This window comes from Platalea leucorodia (assembly GCF_965183815.1).
Source record: "Platalea leucorodia genome assembly, chromosome: 3".
In the NCBI taxonomy this organism is placed as follows: domain Eukaryota; kingdom Metazoa; phylum Chordata; class Aves; order Pelecaniformes; family Threskiornithidae; genus Platalea; species Platalea leucorodia.
In genome coordinates this window covers 61,178,661-61,199,502 of record NC_138825.1, presented here as the reverse complement: position 1 = coordinate 61,199,502, position 20,842 = coordinate 61,178,661, and the positions used below count along the sequence as shown (strand labels likewise).

The window sequence follows — 20,842 nt, the reverse complement described above, 5'->3', positions numbered from 1 at the left end:
TTCCGGGGGGCCGGGCGGCGGAGCACCGCGGGCGGGGCCGCTGCCACCGCCCCTTCCGCCGACGCGGGGAGGCGAGGGGCGGCCGGGCCGGGCCGGGCGCGCAGGATGCTCCGGTCCCTCTGGAGTTTCCTCAAGCGGCACAAGAAGAAATGCCTGGTCCTCGGCACCTTCCTCGGCGGTGAGCGCCCGGCAGCCGGGCTGAGGGGCGGCGGCGGTGGGCGATGATAGGGCTCGGCGCGGAGCCGGCCTCGGGTCCGTGGGGCCTCCCGCTGAAGTGCCCCCGCTTCCCGGGGAGGGGCCCCCTCAGAGGCGGCGCTCGGCCGCTGAGCCCGACGAGCCCCCGGTGGTCGGGCGGTTCCCCGCTGGCTGGAAAGCTTGTCTGCCGCCGGGCGAGCCCGCTGCCGTGACCGGTGCGGCGGGCCCGGCCGGCCTCGTCCCTGCCTCGCCCCTGCCTCGCCGCCGCTGTGGGCGGTGGGCTGCTGCGCAGGGAGCTCCGCCGTGGCGTGGAGCGGTCCCTCGCCTTGCCGGTGACACCAGAACGCACCCACGGGCGCCGTCGGGAGAGCTCAGGTGGCAGGAGGGTTGCTCTCGTAGGCAGGGGGGAAGATCTACGCGTTCTCCCACAAGTCCTGAAACACAGGGACTCAAGTTGCCTGGGTGTTTGTGTTGGTGGTTTGAAACAACATTTAACCGTGCAAAGTGTGCGTGACGCTTGTATTATTATTGTTGGGACGGAGGCTGAAAGTCTGTGCTTTTAAAAGTGACTTGTACGTTGAGGTAAATTGTCAAATATAAATCAACTGCAGACACAAAACTTTACAGGAGAGGAGGATTTACATTAATTATTCAAGCCATTCTTTCTCCCTTAAGGCTCTTGTCTAACCTGTAGGGTGGTTAGGGTCTGGTAAGCTCCTCCTTTCCTTGGAGTTATTATAGGGTTGTTTTTAGTCGGAATTGGATTTACAATAACACCTTGGATCTCTCTGTTTAATAATGAACTGCGTATATGTGCAGCTGGAGATTAGATACTCCTCAAAAGGTACCAGCTATATCTTTGCACGCTCAGTCATCAGCTGTACTTACATCTTATGCAAATAACACAGAATTAAATATTGCAGAGTTGCTAAGGGAAGTTTGTATTTGTTTATGCTCACTGGAGTTTGCCTGAGCAGTTAAATATTCTGAGGGCTGCAGGGTTTTTGCAGTACACTTTGTCTCGTATTCAGGTGAGGTCTCTTGTGAAGGTCTGACTTGCCTTGGTTGTAGGCAAGTCTCTGCATCCTTTCAGCATGAATTCCTTCTGTGTTTTTCCGAAGAGTGCCGATTAATACACAATAATAGGTTAGATGATGGTTACCGAAGTACTTGTCAGACTGCTTCTCTAGTTCACCCCTTCACCTGCAGGTTTTCTGACTCTGCAAGTACAGCAGAACGTAATGTTTTGAGCCACCACACTTAGAGCCCACCATCCTAAGTAAACAGATTTACCAGGCTGTAACCTGCAAGCCGTTCCCCCCTTTCAACTGTCTTTGTGAGAGTGGTGGGTGGACAAATGGGAATAGTAAAAACATCAGTTGTCCCAGTTTCAGCTAGTAAACATGTATCAATGTCCAAGTAGGAAAGCAGATACTGAGGAGTTTGTGGCTCTTGGTAGTCCTCATAGCCTGAAATCCTAAATTCATCATGTATAAACAGCCCTCTGCCAGCCTGCAAGCTATCCTAGTATCACTGACTTTGCAGCTTTTTTGTTATGATTGGTGCTGTTTACATACAGTTCATCGTCAGTTTCACTAAAATGCTACTGACTGGATGAAGTACACTTAAAAAAATCATTAGGGACTAAAATGAAGTCATTTAAAGTATGACCAATCAAAAAACCCCAAGATGCTCCTCTTGTAACAAGCATTTCAGTTTCTGCCTGAAAATATTGAACTATGCTGTCAGTGCCTGCAGCATGGATCAAGTACCTGTTTTCTCAGGCCATGTTGTATTTGAGGATTCTGTAGCAAGTTGCTTTCTTGTATTTGAGACTCTAGTTAATCAGGGCATCTGCAAGGAGGAGAACATTGTTAGCTGCCACCAGCTGCAACTCGTACCATGGTGTTTTAGGGCAGCCTGGGTGATGGGGAGGGATTTACTGTGGAGTGCTGCACTACAGTTGTTCAGCAGCTGAATCTTGAGTGCTTTGGCAATCTACATATTAGTTATGGATCAGACCTTAAAATAACTCCAGAAGCTATGGTAATGCCACCACCAGTGAATCAGAACTCCGAGATCCACAACGGACTGTCGTCCAAAAATGCTGCCTAACGTTGAAAGATAGAATGCAGCTTACATCACTGCTTTTACTTGAAGACAGAATATTTGGAAGTGGCTGAATGATTTAAGACGAGCATCCAAGTCTGCTGATTTAATACCAGAGACTGGAATCTACATCTCTCTGGTGTTTGTTTGTTTGTTTTTAAGATCTTTAGGTACATTTTCTGGGAAGGAGGATGTAACAAGGAAAATGGGACATCACAGGGTTTAATGATTTTAAGTCTTTATCTGGCACATGGTCAGAGACTAATGTGAATATTTAATGATTTGTTAGACAGTACAGAAGAGTCTCTACATTATTACTGATATAATGTTGTATCAGTGTCGTGTTGCTGAAGAATTATTGCACGAAAATCTGAGTTGGTTGGTAGCCTTTCATCTGTGCACTGAGATGGATTCCTCACGTGTTATCAGTGGCTGTCATTCTTCGTGTAATTTCTGTCAATCTCAACACTGCAACAGATTTTTCTGCTTATGAAGATACAAAACTCATAAGAGCTCAAATTGAGGGAAAAGCAACTGAAATAGGTGTAATTTTCCCTTAACCATAGAGCAGGGTTGAGAAGACCTCAACTTAGCAAAGACCCTGTACAAACCCTTTCTTCAGAAGTCTGTTCTTCTAGCAATATAAAGTAAATTGCACACTAAAAAGACTTAAATCTCTTCAAGCAAGCAAAATCTAGTGCTCTGGGATCAAACCCACTAGAAATATTTAAAGTAGAGAGAGAGCTAGCATGACAGAGCTGCAAGGATGTGTTATGTTAATTTGTTCTTATTTGGTAGGTAGATTTACCTTACAGTGGTTTCTATCTCAGTGCTCAGCATTCAAGGTAGATTTCAATGGATATTACAAAATGATTCACTGTTGAAGTTCCCTCGTTGCAGTAGAAGAGCAAGTTCAGGGTGTGTCTGCAATGTATGGTTCTGATTTCAGTGGTGAATGAATTATTGCTCAGTTTCATCTTTTGCAACCTTCGGCTTGCAGAAAGAGCGTTTCAGTTCAGAAGTCTGTCTGCTTAGCAAAGAAAGTTGTCGTGGTTTGTGAGTGAGTGCAAGGGCGTTAAATAGGTTTTGGTGGGAGTCGGCAGTGCCAAGAGAATAAGGCTTTAGTGCCTTTTTATTTTAAAAATGGTTTTCAACCATAATGGGACAGTTGTATGTCAGCTGATGCACAGCTTGCTTGTACATAAGGACAAACCACAACCTAGGAAGCTGTCGATGTTCTGGAAGGATGCAGGCTTCTGTGTGTCAGCACAACTTCTACATAATGAAATTCTTAAAACTGAAAATTTTCCCTTATTTTTTTTTTTTTCTGAGGGAAGTATGGCAGTGAGGGTAAAGGTTACATAGGGTGGCAAAGAGGTTTCTTGAAAACTTGATGCCTTCTAGTTACCAATCCCACCCATTTGGTCATCTCTTTGTTCCACTTGTGAAGAAAGGAAAAGGCTGAGGGAAAAGTAGGTCATAATTTACGTGCTGTGAGAAATAGCCTACCTGCTTGAGACCACTGGCATGAACATGTGTAAGAGCCTGCAGATTTTGTAAGCTACTTCCATTACTTACATTTAGATGTGAAGAGACTATATAATGCTACAGCTGAAGACGGCTACAAAGACAAATTAGAGCATATTTATCTCAATTCACTGTTAACAGATGAATCAAAGTGTAGCTTCTACAGGATATGGGTACTGTAGACCCTAGGTGTTCCTAGTGTTGTAAGACAGTATTGTGGTTTAACCCCGGCGAGCAACTAAGCACCACACAGCTGCTCACTCACTCCCCCCCATCACAGTGAGATGGGGGAGAGAATTGGAAGGGTAAAAGTGAGAAAATTCATGGGTTGAGATAAAGACGGTTTAATAATTAAAAAAAGTAATAATAATAATAATAATAATAATAAATTGTAAGGAAAAGAGGGTGGACAAAATAACAGAGAGAAGGAAGGAAAAAAAAAAAAAAGTGATGCAAATGAAGACAATTGCTCACCACCAACCAACTGATGCCCAGCCAGGCCCCAAGCAGTGTCCCCCTCCAACCTCCCCCCTAGTTTTATTGCTGAGCATGACATCAGATGGTGTGGGATATCCCTTTGGTCCGTTGGGGTCAGCTGTCCCGGCTGTGTCCCCTCCCAACTTCTTGTGCCCCCCCCCGCCTACTCGCTGGTGGGGTGGGGTGAGAAGCAGAAAAGGCCTTGACTCTGCGTAAGCACTGCTCAGCAATAACGAAAACATCTCTGTATTATCAATGCTGTTCTCAGCACTAATCCAAAACATAGCCCCATACTAGCTGCTATGAAGAAAATTAACTCTGTCCCAGCCAAAACCAGCACAGGCAGCCAATACAAATGTAAATACATTTCACTTTGTAGAATTTCAGAAGTGTTGGGACTATAGTTGTTTGCATAGTTCATGTTCTAATGAAGGCAGAAAAAGGTTTACGTAGAAGTTATCTTTTGGGCAGTCTCATTATTGCTGAATTTTCTTAATTCCTGGTTTTGTATGGAGCATATGGGAAAGATTCAGTATGAAGTTCCATCCATACAATGGTTTAGCTAATTAGACCTGAGTAAAATATTGCTGCTGCCGCTTTTTACAGACCTCATGTCCCATACTGAGAGGTAAAATTGAGTTATATATGTTATATATAACACCTGTTAGTGACGGGTCAAAGTTACGGCTTAGTACAGGGGAGCAGGGGAGAAATAAGACTACTAGTAGCTGGTGTTGCATCATTTTAGACAAGAGTTTTTTCTGGAAACTCCTTGTTAAACCTGGATGACTGCTAATGCAACTTTGGACCCTCACAAGGCACAGCAGTTCTTAGTAGAGAGTAATCACACAGCTTTAACAATTGAGTATTAAGCAATTAGGTGTCTCAATCTTAATTATAAAGGTGCTGCTCCAGCATATCACTCAAGGGCATGCACATGATTCTTCTTGAATTGTTTGTACATCTGCCTGTGTCCTGTGTACATGCAGGAAGACTCTTTTTTTTTCATACTTATGAGACCTTTCTGCCACAAAACCCGGAGTCAAAGGATTTATTTTGGGGGAGAAAAATAAACAACAGTAGTCATTTGGACAAATGACTGTGTCTGAATGTAATGTGAAAAATGTGGTGGGATAAAATGATTGGAAGAATCTTGTGTTCAAAAATTATTTGCTAATACTAAAAAAATTGTTGCTGTTTCAGTATGTTAGCTGCAAAAAAAAAAAAAAAAAAAAATCAATACCCTGACAGTTGCATTCTAAATACATATTCTTGGCAGGAATTAATAATTTTTTAGAGAAAAATAATCTAATTGTTATTTATGAAGTCTCATTTTGGTTAACAATTTGCAGTGGTAAACTTGCATTTTAGGTATATGGAACCATTAATGTTAAAGTTTGCATCTAATGGGGTGAATCTTCCACATGGCAAATGCTCAGTCTGCCTAAAGGCTGAAGGAAGGGAGAGTGACTTTCCCATTTTTACTTTATGAGGCTTTTGGGACATAAATGGAAATGACTGTGGTTGTTTGAAACTGGTCTGGCTTGTAGTTGCCTATTAGGAAACATGATGCCAATATGAAGTCAGATTTTTTGCAATCATGAATATTGGGGCACAAAGTTGACAAGCCTTTTGAAATACTGATGGTAGTTTTGGAGAATGTATTGAAAGGTTTTAACGATGTAAAAAATGTAGCTGAATTCAAAATCTTGGGAGGGGGTGTTTTTTGGTTGGTTTTATTTTTTTGTGGTTTTGTTTTGTTTTTTGGGGTTTTTTTTTGTTTTTTCTAGTTTTTGTGGATCTGGCTTATAAAAATAGTTTTAAAACCTTCAACATTCAGCAACTGTTAAATTCATTCAGATATTAACTTTGAAATGTGAAAATAGAATTTTCAAGAAAACTTCATAGCTCTGTGTTTATGACTTTTGAAAGTGCTTGGTGGAAAAAGAATAAAGATTTGATATTCGGATTTCTTCTGTGTACGGTTATTGACTTGACGGTCGGAGCTGATGCTCTGTAGAGGGGTTTCAGTACTTAGGGGATTGCTTCCCAGTGGACAGAGGATGAGATCAACTTGTACAACCGTCTTTTCTGCTTGGGTTTCTTCCTCCCTTCTCTCTCCCTTTCCCCCACCCCAATTCTTTCATGAGAGAACACGGGAGGAGCTTGTCATGCACCTAAGTAGGTAACTGCTGCCACCAGTGCATACAGGAGGCAGCAAATGAACTTGATACACAGGAGGTGTTATGAGAAGCCCTGGTAGGGGGGGAGGAGAAATTCAGGCAAAGCAGCTTGCAGCGGGCAAAGATGCTGAGGATAAGTATAGAAGACGTAGTGGTATCTTGAGAAATGACTTAGAAAGGGGGACGGAGATGAGGAAAGATGAGAAGAGGGCAGCGGGCAGCCTGGAGGGATCTCTGAGCCCCTGGTGCTGCGGGAAGAACAGCTGGGGGAAATTTCAAAGGGATGTGTGTTGGGAGAGGAGGAAATGTAGAGCAAAAAATTTTGGTGGGTCTTTGTGGAAATGGAGATTCATAGTGAGGGTGATGAGGGATGATCAGATCTTCAAGGGCAGAAGAGTGGGACTGGAGAGTGGGAACCAGGCATGGTATGAAATAAGAGGGCCACAGTCAAGCCTCACTGAAGCTAAGGTTCTTCCTACAGACAAGTTTCAGGACAAAACAAAGGAAATGTTGGTCTGTAACATTTTTCTCTTATGTGATTTTTAAGACTTGAGTTTTATCTCTAACTTCTGCTAATTTTAGAAAGATACCTTTTAGAAAAATTTAAATTTTCATCCATCTCCAGACTTGTGCATTTCAGTTTCTTTTCTCTATTTTTTTTGTTTTTGTTACCCTACATTTTTTCTCTTCCCAATATTTGCTTCAATCTCTTCAGTAATTGTTGTTCACGTTGCAGTAGTACCAAAAATGCCTTCTTCGAAAGGCAAGATATCTCTTCTCAGGAAGGTTTCTTGTACTGATTCAAGTCATTACCCTTGACGTTTTAATTAATTTTGAAAACATTATTTCTGAGTAGTACTTTGTCAATCAGTGTTAAAATACTCAAGACCCACATATCCCAAAAAACCCACTGTGCACCCTTGTGGTTTAAAATCAAAGAAAGGGGCTGAAGGGGCCTTCCTCACATTTTTAAAGCAGCTTGTAATATAAAAATCTCTCTGTAGGAGTCTATTTACTGGGAAAATACGGGCAGAAGAAAATCAGAGAAATCCAAGAACGAGAGGCAGCTGAATACATCGCCCAAGCGCGAAGGCAGTATCATTTTGAAAGTAATCAGAGGACATGCAATATGACAGGTAAGATAAGGAAATAGCTGCTGTTCTTGATAGGTGGAATTACTTGGGGATTTATACTACGTATTGACAGGATGCAAGAAGAATAACAAAAGTAGGTGAATTCAAAATCTTAATTAAATACTAGTGCATAAATAGAGTCATTTTGCATAATAAAAACAGAATCTGAAGAACAGAGGATTGAAAGGATTTCTAGGGGTCATCTTAACCCTTAGTTTGAATATATCTATCTATAATGCATACAAATATACATGCAGGTTACAATTTTTTGTCACTTCAAGACCCTCTGTGTATTGCCCTAAACTGCATGTGGTATTGAGGTGTGAAACAGCACCCAGATTCAAACAATACTGAATTTACAGTAGGATTGTTTTATTCATTATAGCATGTTGTTAGTAAGCTACATGGAGAGCTTGGTGGGTAATTCTTGTTTACAAATAAGAAGCATGTCAGCCCATTAGTTCCTGACATTTTAACAGTTAAAAGGTACCTGTCTAGCTGGGGAGCAAAAAGTGAAAGTATTTATATTACAGGACTGGTCTTTGGATTTTTGGAGAGGAGATGGTAGGGTAGAGTTTTAACAAAATCCTTGTCAATCTTGTAAATACAGGCCATTCAAAACTATTTCTATAAAACAAATTGGGCAGCATTTTCTTCTCCTGTTGAAATTTGTAATGGCTTCTCAGGTGGCTGCAAATGCTTTCTGTGTACTGTGTTTACCCTGACATGAAACACCCTGGTATTTCATTTTCATCTTTTCCATTTTGTAGTCCTGGGATTGATTTTACTGCAAGGACTACGTTTTTCTTTGCCCTTCATTGTACAAAGTACTTTCTGTTTGGCAGCATGCGTTCTTGTCAAGATTTTTCATATTTTGTTCTTGGTATTTATTATGTTCTGTGCATGCTTGTTTTCCACTTCCTGTTCCCATCATATAATAGCAGATTGGACATTCAGTACTCTGAAAGTAAAGGATTTTTTCCCACCAGCTTTCTTTTGTTTAAAACATACCTTTCTCTGGTTCTCTTGTTGGGAAAAAACCAAACCTCAGATCTTTTTCTTCTCGTTTGGAGAAATGCAACAGTGTAGATTTTCTTGAGATTTTCTTCTGGGGAGTTGAAGGGATGTATACGCAGATATGCGGGGTGTGAGTACACATCTGCAGCTAGAGCCAGCAGAGACATGTAGCCACATAAGGACAGCATTGTGCCCAAGCTCCTAAGAGGCACGCAGGTAATTGCACTCCTGAGTACCCCCAGGGTTTCCTATTTTGTTTGTCCTCCCAGCTTTGCCTGTTGAGCAATGGGATGTACATTGTATAGCAGCTATTGAGTGAGAGCTGGGGATAGGTTTATGATGACTTTTTTTTGATGTTGACAGATTTCCCCCCCCCCCCTTTTTTTTTTTCTTTTAATAACAGTGCTGTCAATGCTTCCAACATTGAGGGATGCCTTAATGCATCAATTAAATTCTGAGAGTCTCACATCTCTTCTTAAAAATAGGTAAGACTGTTTTGTTAATTGTCTTGAAGGTCACTTGTTTTGATCACAAGATAAGGTTTTTTTTCAAATTATATGTTTATAATGTAGAGAGCATGCAGGATTTTGGTTCTGTGTCGCATTGAGTCACTAGTCTTAAAGTATTTTGAAATCATTATGTAAATATTATGTGTCATGTTAGACATATTTTGATAGGTAGGGCTAGCGTTTTCCAAACATTACAAGAAATAATAATAATAGTTCCTTTAAGATGCTGCAATGAGAGCCATGTTTTTTGTTGAAGTGCTTTTAAGATAGGCAGATAAAGTACTTACAGGATTTAGTCTTCTCTTAAACAGAACAGAATATCTTGACTGAGTTGTTGATGTTGTGTTTGTAAAAAATGTTTATGTAATCTTATCAAGGTCAGACGTGAATAGTAGTGGAAAGTATCCAAGATGAGATTGCAAATGGATGTAAGCTATGAGAAGTAATTTTTTTTCTTTTTGAAGTAGAACAAATAGGGGCCTGTCATACATTAAGAGTAATGCTTCCCTGTCAGAAAACACCTTTGGTTTCCTTACAGCTGCAGGAACAAATAGCATATTTTTAAATACATAAAGTGCATAATAGCATACCTTAGAAGTAGAGTGAGCTGCTTGGCATTTGGCATGGAGTAAAAGTGTTATGTAGGCAGTTAACACGGGGTTTCTGACTCACTCTAAGACTGCCTTTCTAGTTTACCTCCTACTAGTTTATTTATATAGCTGTAACTTCAGCTGACCAGCATTTAATAGATTACCTATCCAGTCATTGTCTTTTTTCAGTCAAAAAACTCCCACAACAAGGCAACAGAATGTGATATTTAAAGTGGGAATTACAGCCCGAATGATGGTTTTTATAACAGATTATGTGAGAATTTGCAACTGTGATTGAATATTATTTACCCCAAACAACAAGAAATTAGGAAAAGTTAATTTTAATGGAATATTTAATATATATGTCATAATAAGAGTTTTACTCAATGAAAATTTAACCTGAATGAACAAGAGATCTTGTGGATCACCAGATTTGTCTTCTGGACTGTGCAGCAAAATAGTCTACAAAGGCCTGTAATCCTTTGTTCAGTGGTGAAGACGTATAATGCCTTAGTTTGTTCACTGTAGCATGCATTATTTTATCAAAATATATCTGGTGTCCCTAACTTGCTTGACTAGTTGAAACAGTTTACGGGTACAGTGACACACTTCTGAATTCCAATAATCCCAGTGAAAATAGAAATGAGACTGATATTATTGTTACGCATTTCTGAAAACAAATATTTTTAAAAATGCTGGTTACGTGCAATATCCTGTAAGCATGGATGTCCATTTAGAGTGTATCTTACAGTGGAGTTTGTGTATTAATGCCTTCTTTTTTGACGTACGCTGAGGAAGTTTTAACTAGATGCTTGAACTTTTTGAACTGAAAAGGTAGAGGAGGGCTTGGGAAGGCACACGTCATGGAATGAGCTGTCAGGGCTCATTCCACTTTGAAGTGACTCTTTGAAGAAGCTCTGCATTCTTGTGCTACGCATGGAGGTATAGATTTGTTTTCTTTCCACTTCCATTTGCGAAAATGAATCAAATGGCTCTGGACCGCTGAGTGCTGTTGTTGTTGAACATACAAAAGAGTAGATGTGGAGATTTATCTTTCTTCACGTCCCTGAAGATGTATTCTTTCTCTCACATCATCTATGTTATGGATTAACATGTTATAGATCTATGTTATCATATGTTACAGACTGTGTTATGGCTTAGGTAAACTCCTTTAATTTAAAATCTGTTCACTTAAATTTAAAACCTTTTTACGTTGTTTTAGTAATTTGGGGCGGCCAGTGGTAGGTTGGGGGTGTAAGCAGGCTGAAGTCTTCAGTCTTCCAGAGAAACTTTTAAAGAGGGAGCAGCACACAAGACCACAGATGATCTTGCTCTCTCTGTCCTCCTCTTTTCAAAGCAATGTGATTGAATGAGATGAGGTGAAGTACCTGCTGCTGTAGCCTTACAGGTGTTGCATATCTCCTGCTTATTCAGCACTTAGTTTTATTCCAAACCTGTATTATCTTTGTTTGCATTGCTTTTTGCTTTCATAGCACATAATGATTTTCCAAATAAATAAATGTGAAATAAATGTTGGGTTTTGAGTAGCAGCTGAGTCTTAGTAAATTGCAGCAGATGAAGACTGAAAAAATCTGTTTCCACTGTTAGGCTTAATGCTTGCAGACTTAAACTGTTACCTGGCTGTTGCCTTATGTTGTGAGGCGAAACTTCGTAAGCATGAGCTCTAGAAAATATTTTGACATAATAGGTGCAAATGTAGTTGGCTGATGTTGATGTATTGGCTTCTCTTTCTCTCTTCAGTTGGCATGGAAAACTTACCACTCATAAGTAACAAACGTGGTTTTGAGTCCTGTTACGTGTTTTATCTATAGAAATATTACTGTATTTTTTTAACAGTCTTTCCTTTGCTTTAGAATAGCTTTTAAAACTGTTGATTTAGCTTGCAAAAAGAGAAGTATGTAAACTGTTTTTGTATCTGCCATGGATCCTGTATCTCTTCCAGCTATCCTTTCTTCAATCTGTCTCTTTACTTTTTGGAGTTGTAGGCTTAATGCAAATGAACTGGTATGATAAACTATTATTTGATAGCGGTGAGCTTAAAAAGTCATTGTTGATGTAAGTGATATAATGGTCAAACTAATGCCAAAGTGCATGCGTTTGTTCTAGATTGATGAAAACATTCCTCAGTGGTTAATTGTGCCTGTAAAGAGAAATGATTTCTGGTGAAAAGTGTATTATTTTTTATAAACTAGGTTACTGTAAAGTCTAAGCATAGGTTAATCTGAATTATGTGCCCCAAATATTTAAGTGTTGATTCTGATCCTAAGAACTTACCAACTGTTTCTTTAAGTGACTTTCACAAAGCATTTCTTCCACAATAGAGATACAGTAGCCGTTCTTTACTGATAGTGCTGAACAGGCGAGAATGGGCGATGAAACTTTTTGCAGTTACTGCTGCTATGTTGCTAACATTACCTCTGGACAGTAGTTATAAATATGCAGCGTGCCTTAGACAGTTCAGGTGTATCTATGCAATCTACAGCCGTGCTCTTTTGACTGCAGAATATATAAAATTTTAGGAATGGGTCAGGTCAAAAAAGTAAACGTGCCTCAACAAAAGAAAAAATAGCAACTTGCATTTGTGTGGATGGCACAAGACTTCTTTTCCACAGATGGTCGTGATCTCTTTGGTTTTTGATGATCAAATCTGAACTTTAAAAGCAAGTCAGGCAATGGTAAATCTTGCAAGAAAGTAGGATATAGAAATTCTGATCCTGCGCTTATTATGCAGAGGTGGATGCAGGAAGCCCTACTGAACTGAGGTCTGCCTTAAGGATATACAGGACCAAGGCCCCAGAAAAGACCGCTTTGTACCGTCAGCGGGCTTTTTCTGACTACTTAGCGTAGTAACTCAAAATCAATAATACAAGCATATAATTGACATCACTAAATACTACATTTATACATTAAAGTTTGAATATCTTTACTGTGACTTCATAGCCTGTTGTTTGTATACTGCTTTCTTGAATGAGGCAAATCAATGTAGACGTGAATGTGATATGAATAATCATAGTAGCTAAATGAGCTCGCCTTAGAGCACTGCTATTTCATTTAACATATTTATTAATTTCCAAGGAAAATATACTTTTAAATGTTTAATATTTCCATTTATTTTTCCTACAGGCCAGCAAACAAGTTAGAAATATGGGAGGATTTAAAGATAATAAGTAAGTGGAAATGAAAGATTCCATCTGCATAGTATTTAGCATAAATTTCGAATGTCTTTCACACCCTTTAAAATGCACACTTTACACGGTGTTGTTTCAGTAGATATGAAGATAGTTAACACACTACATGGCAAACCTCCTCCCTGCCCCCCCCCCAAAGCTCCTCATGAAGGAATTTTTCATAGCCCCGAGGGAAGTTAGAAGCTCAGAGATGAAGGTGAAGAATTTTATCAGCCTTTGTGTTACCCTGCTCAAGAAAACTTTGTGAGAACTTTCTGTGCCATCACAGAAAAATCAAACTAGTTTTTCAGAAATTCTGTGCTGAACCTAACAGAAAACATCAGTCAGAAATGTGGGCCAGCCCTTGCATGGCCAGCACTTTCCTCTTTTCAAGCCTGTTGGCGATAACCACCATACCAGTGGTTATGAACCCTTTGGTTCATCTTTGTATTTATTGGCTGATGGAAGTGGTGGAAGGGGAAGAAAAATAGTGAAGTCAGGTAATTGTCGTGAATACTACTGAGCTTTTTTTACTACTTTTGATTCCTTGGTACCATTTGTTATCCCTACCACCTCCCTGGTTTTGTCTTTCCTTCCTTTTGGTTTTGTTTCTCCTTTTCACAACACCTATACAGATCCTACTTCTGATCCAGCTCCTTTCTTCCCATGTCCTTGCTACTCAGCATTCATCCATATTTATTCATGTCACTTCTTCTCGTGTCACTTCTTCCACACATCCTCTGTTGCCTAGTGGCTGGTAGCTGTTGCTCATTTTCATTTCCTTTACCTATTAGCTGCTCCTGCCTTAGGTAGCTTTTTTTCCCCCCGAGCTGCTGTTATGCCTTCTGTGTCTTAATTGCATGATGAGGGCTAACACACTGTGTGTATTTCCTGGCCTAATGAAGAAAGATGGTTTGACCGTACACCCATTTTCCTTCTGGACCAACTTGTATAATTTTTATTATGCGAAATAATTTGTGTAACACGCAAAATAATATTAATATAGGACTTTAAATGGGACACTTTAGATGTAGATCCAGCAGATATTAGACTCATGACCATCTTGGGTATGTGTTGTGAAAACATGTGTTATGACAACCAGTGGGAGAAATGTGACTGTGTATTTAAAAATCATCAGCACTTCATGAGTCTTGGAGAGCACTCACCCTTATTTCTTTGACTTTGAAGTTATTTTGTTGTCTCTTTTCAAGGTTTCACCAGAAGCATTGTAGCTGTATATAGTACCTGTATGCTAGTAGTTCTTTTGCGAGTCCAGTTAAATATTATTGGCGGTTACATCTACCTAGATAATGCTGCACTCTGCAAAAACGGCACAGTAAGTTTCTTGTTTTGCTTCAAAGGTAGAACTTCCACTGTCTTGGACGTAAAAGGATTATTTAGTGAGAGATAAAAAGGGCATAGCTTAGGAGTATTAGAGTGAAATGAAGAGTTCTTATAAGAGTGGGAGATGTGGAAACATTACTGGAAGTCACATAGATTGATGTGTTTTAATAGCCTCTAAATTTGGATGATGTGGTGATACTGTTGCTTAACAAAATACCAGCAATATTGAAGAATGCCTTTTGTCTGCATTTGTATTGCTTAAAGAAGGTTACTTCATATCTAAACACCAACATAAAATAATTTCTTTGCTTTCATTTTTTATGAAACAGTCATACTGTGTGAATGATCTAAGATACGTATGCAAATGTATATAAATGCTTAGGTCTTCCTAGCGCATACATTAATGCCCCCAGTTAAATTTCCCTAGGATTAAAGAAGAAAAATGTTGTCTTTGAAATTTTGACTATTTTGTTTAACTCCGAAGGGCCATCTACCTAAATGTCTGTTGGTGGGGCCAAGCAAGGAAGAAGACTTTATTTATATAGTATATCTATCACTGCGCAATAAAAGTAGATCAATCCCACAGTAAGCAAGTACCCATCGTACAGAGTAAGGTCTGCAAATTGTTGGACGGCTCATCTAAAAATAATGGATACAAACTTGGATTAGTTGTCTTACGCTCCTCTGTGAGAGCTCCTGCTGAGAGTCAAGGAAGAGCCTGTCAAGGCAGGTCTGAGAAGAGCTTTTGTTAGGGAGGCCAGGGTTGATGCAGGTCATGCTTCATTTTGTAAAACCTGAAAAAGCTTTTTTAAAAGGGCAAGATGAGTTTGGACTAGAAACGTGTTTCCTTTCTGTTATTTTTCCAATAGAGAATTGGGTTGACAACCCTGAGGCACTCTGCTGGAGCATATTGGGATCCTATCTCAGTTCCTGAAAGCTTCTTTTCTATCAGATAGGCTTTTGCTAGGGCTGGGCGTAAATATCCTGTTCCGCTAGGTTTAATTTTGGGGGTGGTGGAGAGTCTAGTTTCACCTGCAGTGCAGTATTTTTAAGACACTTTCCTATATATGAATGAAAGGTGAAATATTTTTCTGTGCTACTGAAGATGGAAGAGAGATCTGTATAGTATTGAAGAGAAGAATGCCCGAGGACTTATGAAAGATCCATGGGTTGATGGCAGGAAGAGAGTCAGAAGCTACAGAGTTGTGTGAGAATGGGGGAATCCATCTGCTGCAGGGTATTATAAAGATTAAGGAAATTGGTCACAACTGGTTTGAAATGACTCTTGCATTGTTCTCTATTGTTGACATGTCACAGAACTGTGGTTTGTTTTGTTTTTTTTCCCCGTAGACACCACTAGCTCCCCCTGAAGTTCAGCAGCAATATTTATCAAGTATTCAGCACCTTTTAGGAGATGGTATGGTGCTTATTATGAGCTAACTACACTTTAAAAATTCTATTTTTTTCTAGACTTGAGCAAATCATTACAGTAATTTTGACACTTTTCTTCTAGGACTGACTGAGTTGATAACTATTGTTAAACAAGCTGTGCATAAAGTTTTTGGAAGGTAAGAGACTATATTTCTCTGTGGTTAGCTTTTAAGTTTTATTACAATGACTGTTCCCAAAACAATGAATTTTATTAGAATAAAAAAAAAAAAGGAAGGTGTACTGGCTTTTTCCAAAACAACTTTTGTATTATAGCAGGCTATGTGTGCCAGTGCAAACCAATATAGCAGATTGAGATCCTGTTACTTGTGAATATGTTATTGGTAGGAGAACAAAGCATCATTATTCATTTCGCAATGAACACTGTAGTCTTCTTTCTTTCCAGTATTTCCCTTAAGCACACCCTATCCCTTCTGGAGCTGGAACAGAAACTTAAAGATATCAGGAAAGTAGTGGAACATAAAGATTCAGATCAGATTGCATCTTACTCTCCCTTATGTCATTATCTGATGCCAGATGAAGAAAACCCCTTGGCTACCCAGGTACTTGTTTCAATTTCTTTCGTCTACCTTTTTTCATTCTGCATTTTTTGCTTTGTTTGTTTTGGAGAGGGAAGGGTGCTTAACAGTCATCTAGCTGTACCATGGTATCTCTATCTTTAATAAATGGCGATGCCTCTTCCTTCATAAACCAAGTGTCCTTATCTCTTTAATCTAGGCAAAGTGGTACTTTCTTCAGATTTGTTTGAAAACAAGTGTCATCCTCAGAATGTCAGCTTTGAGCTCAGAAACACAGGCCAATTACTGCTTTTAGCCTGTGACATATGCTGTAACACAGTGCAGCTTAACGCAGCCCTAAGCTGAATTGTTTCGCCTTGCACTTGGGTACCAGCAAAGATCAGGGACAATGGTAGCACCTCGGCTGGTGCCCGAGCAGGTGATGGCGTGCTGGAGTCCGTTGTGGCTTTGGGCTGGAAAACAAACAGGAGTCAAGAGAAAGGTGTATCTACTCTCAGTTGTAACGTTTAGAAAACTTAGGAAATTAGTTTAAGGTGTTTGTCTCCATCCACCACGCTGGTTGGAGAAAACTCATTCTTAACTTGATATTATACTAGTATAAAGAAACTTAGGCTTCAGTGTGTGACGACATGCACTTATCCCTTTAACTTAAGCTGATATGCAGGGTTTATTTCAGTTTTGGATGTCAGAAGTGGAAAAAATACTTTTGCTCAATTAGTCTGGTGTTTCCTGCTAATATTGTTTTAGTTAAAAAAAAAAAAAATATCCTACAGTGACCATTTAAAAGGAAAATTAGAACACAAATTATAAAGAATCTGATTTACGACAATAAATCTTTTAAATAGGTTTGACTTAAACCTCTTGACTTAATTCCATGGTACAAAACCCTTCTATTTCTACTCTTATTCTTACAGTTGCCAATGGATTTCTTACTAAATAGTGTCTGTCTTTGCTTTTTCTAGGCCTGTGGACTCACAGAAAGAGACATTGCTACGATTAAATTACTTAATGAAACTAGAGATATGCTAGAAAGGTATAGAGAAATATCCTGTATTCATATTAAACTCCTCCTCACAACTATTGTTTATCTAAGACAATTACTTTCATATAAAAAGCTGTCAACTTTCATTTGCGAAATGTGACCACTCTGCTGCATTAAATTTTTATATTCACTAATTGTAGGCTGGGATTTTCAAAATTTGAGAGCTTTGAAACTCATTTATAAGAAATAATCCTGCCTTAACAAGATGACCAGGATGTCCTTCCCAGTCAGACCCCCTTATCTCTTCCTCACCTTTTCTGTAGTCGTGCAGGAACAGAGGAGTACTTCTCTTCTGCTAAAGCAGGGTAAATTGAGAGTAATTTTATTGGGTTTACTTGCTTTGATGAAATGAACCCCAGTTTTGACTTACCAGAATTTAAGTGCATGGTTTTGAGAGTAGTTGCACACATCCTTTTACCGGAGAGCTACAGAAGTGAGGCTTCTGTAGTAAACCCTGAGTATGAGTGAGTTGAGCCAAATGCCAAACTACTCTTACAATTTAGCTGCTAGAGATCTGGGGCGTTTTAAGGGTAAGTCCCTTCTACGTTATTACTTAGTAAGAAATAGAGAAGTGAGGAATGCTTTAAATTTATCTGGTTTTTAGTAACCTTAAGGGGTAGAGTGTAGGTTGTTAATTGGTTTGCTGTGGAGTTACTGGGGAGCTGGTCTTTCTTGAGGTGGCTGTACTAGTGGCCTTTTGTCTGGGTCATACATCTTCCGTTACGGGAGGGACATCTGTAGCACTGAATATTTGCAGTGGTTTTTTGTTGGAAAAAATAAATCCCAGGAATCAAAAAAAATTTTTTTTTTTTTCAGTCCAGACTTCAGTACAGTTTTGAGCACGTGTTTAAATAGAGGATTCAGTCGACTGCTGGACAATATGGCAGAGTTTTTTAGACCTACGGAACAGGACCTCTCTCAGAACGGCTCTGTAAATAGGTAAATGTTGTTTTCTTTTGTTGTGGTTCTCATGTGAATGCTGCTTTGGGTTCGTAGTGAATTCCAAAAAAGGCTGTTGATTTTCCTGCCTACTTGAAGTTCTCATGCTGGAAAGGATTCTGTTTCTTGCCTTTCAACAATAAATACGGTCTCCTCACTTCACCCATGAAGTTGCTAGAATTCACATGAGGTACCTTTCCCACCATTACTTGCAGATCTAAAAATAAAAATCAGAAGACCTATACGTCCCACTTTTTGCCATGACTGTACGAGGAGACTGCCTTTCTAGCTGAGGAGGATTTACCCCACTGGTGGGGACTACCAAAAGACGTACTGCAGTACCCGCCCTGTGAGGGCGTGAGAAAGAGCGCGTTCCCCTACAGCTCGCAGATGAGCGCTGTACGCGCCAGGCTCTGCCTCTCAGTTGCTGTAGTTCTGGGGGAAGGTGGGCATTACCATGATTCCCCAAATACAGGTAGCCAAAGCACCTGTGCAGCTTTAGGTTCTTCGCTGGTATACTGAAAAAAATTATATTAACATTCAGAATCTTCTGCCTCTTCCTAGAAGACTGTTTAAAAATAGCGTTTATTCTGAAGTTAACTTTGGTTTTAAACAGTGCAGTGAATGTTACAAATCCAAAAGCTGAGTTCAAACCCTTGAAATATGATTTCTGAAATATTAAAACCTTGAACAATAACTGGTTTTATGTATGTTTATTTTAATAGCTGATGGCTCTCAGAGAGTAATGTTTTTATTTAAATATATAGTATTTACATCACTTAAAATATCCCCAAGGTTGTAGATTGGCTGTCTCTCCTAAGCCTGGTTTAGAGTTTGAAGTAGCGTAAGATTGTAGACTGGCACTTCTAACACCTGTTTACGCACACAGACACGTAAAGACTCTGGCTAAACCATCTCTCTCTTGCATGAGGAGCAAGTGTGTGAAACTGCGCGCAATAGGAACACCAACTGAAATTTGCTTTGGTACTTCTCTATATTCAATGAAAGACTTCACAGGGAAAAAAAACTTTGTCTGTATATTTTAGTTCGCAGTCTTTCAACTCTTACTTTTGAAGTAGTAATTATTTCGAATTGTAATAATCACAGTTTAGTGGCTTTACTAATGTCAGGGCAGGCCTAGGTCAATGTTTTTTGTTGTTTTCCAGTCTTTCCAGCGTCAGTCTTCCTTTAGCCAAGATAATTCCAATAATAAATGGACAGATCCATTCAGTATGCAGTGAAACACCCAGTCACTTTGTTCAGGTAAGAATGTTGTTTATTTAAAATATCCCAAGTAAAGTTTTGAAATGAATGTTGTATATTTCCTTTTAATAACATACTTCATTCTGTTTAATTTCAGTGGCTTAAAAAAAAAAAAGTATAAACAACTGGCCTAACTTACACTTGTATCTTCCAAAAATATGCTATTTTTCTGGAACCTCTTCCCTCCGCTAAACTGTGCAGAAGCAGAAAAAGGTCTCTCGGCTCGGTTCTCTGTGCAGTTCTGCCCATAAACCTTTCTAAAGCAAGAAATTTGAGTTAGATCTCTGGGAGTGCCAGGTGTTTTTCTCATGATGAATTGTGTACTGCAGCAAAACCAGAATAGTGGTGGATGTGTTTGATTAAGCAAATTTATTCTTTTAAATTTCTTCCAGGACCTGTTGATGATGGAACAAGTGAAAGATTTTGCTGCTAATGTTTATGAAGCTTTTAGTACCCCTCAGCAACTAGAGAAATGAACTGCACGTTCACAGCAATAGATCGTGTATTTATAACAAATCCCTTGTGATTACTGATGAGACTTGGGTTAATTTTATAATGGTGTAGGAGTGGTAGACCAGCAGAAAGAACATTCTGAAAAAAGTAGGAGTGAGCCCATATTTGTTCTAATAGAATTCTGTTTCAAACGCCCATTAAAAATATTCTTGTTGAAAGAATCATTGTATGTAAAGATTTTTCTATTAAAAAAGTGGTTAAACTCTTCCATAATTAATTTGATTATTTTTATTGCATCTGGAAGGCATCTGATGGCAGCGCTACAGCCAGTTACTAAAAAACCCATTTGTTTGCCTGGGGTGTGTAAGTTTTGGAAAAAACTAACGATAGTGATGTAAGAATAGCACAGAGTGGCAGAATGAAGTAAGGCTTCTTTCTTCTTCTCCCAACTTTTTCTTTTTATTAAGGAAAACTCTTTCTTTTTCCTTAACTTACAAATATTATTCTGAAGAGTGGCTCATTCTTCAGAAGGCCTTTGCCAACTGATGCACATTCCTCTTGAACAAGCTGGGGGGGTGCCGTTTCTGTTACTTAATACTAAAGGAATGCGGATTTTTAGAAGTTGTTTATGCTGTTCAAACAGCTACACTGTACACATTAACTTGTAAATATTTTATCTTTATTTGTATTAATTTTGAGCCCAATTGTCTGTATTGTAATAAAATATTTTAATGTAAAATTTGTGTGTGTATTAGCATTACTAGCAGGAAAAGCAATAACCTCATTTGGCCCATCACTTAAAATCTTGACATAGATTTATTCTTTCAACTATCTTACAGTTTTGCACTTATTAACATTACTTGGGAAAAATCAACCTTTGGTCTCTACACTGAAACAATTCATGCT

At 39.3% G+C, this 20,842-nt stretch overlaps 1 protein-coding gene across 1 annotated transcript; it reads left to right on the top strand.

The window, feature by feature from the left end:
• Positions 1 to 71: 71 nt before the first annotated feature.
• Positions 72 to 20,778, top strand: PEX3 (peroxisomal biogenesis factor 3). Its single transcript, XM_082306411.1, has 12 exons — positions 72 to 178; positions 7,496 to 7,627; positions 9,045 to 9,126; positions 12,885 to 12,928; positions 14,140 to 14,264; positions 15,623 to 15,689; positions 15,786 to 15,840; positions 16,107 to 16,263; positions 17,202 to 17,272; positions 18,098 to 18,220; positions 19,387 to 19,483; positions 19,876 to 20,778. The coding sequence occupies exons 1-12, from the start codon at positions 106 to 108 to the stop codon at positions 19,957 to 19,959; spliced, it is 1,110 nt and encodes a 369-aa protein (XP_082162537.1). The 5' UTR covers positions 72 to 105; the 3' UTR covers positions 19,960 to 20,778.
• Positions 20,779 to 20,842: the final 64 nt, after the last annotated feature.

Coding starts and splice junctions, on each gene's coding strand:
- PEX3 (XM_082306411.1), top strand. CDS start 106: ATGCTCCGGTCCCTCTGGAGTTTCCTCAAGCGGCACAAGAAGAAATGC. Junction 7,628..9,044: donor GAGGACATGCAATATGACAG/GTAAGATAAGGA, acceptor TTTTAATAACAG/TGCTGTCAATGCTTCCAACA. Junction 14,265..15,622: donor CACTCTGCAAAAACGGCACA/GTAAGTTTCTTG, acceptor TTTTCCCCGTAG/ACACCACTAGCTCCCCCTGA.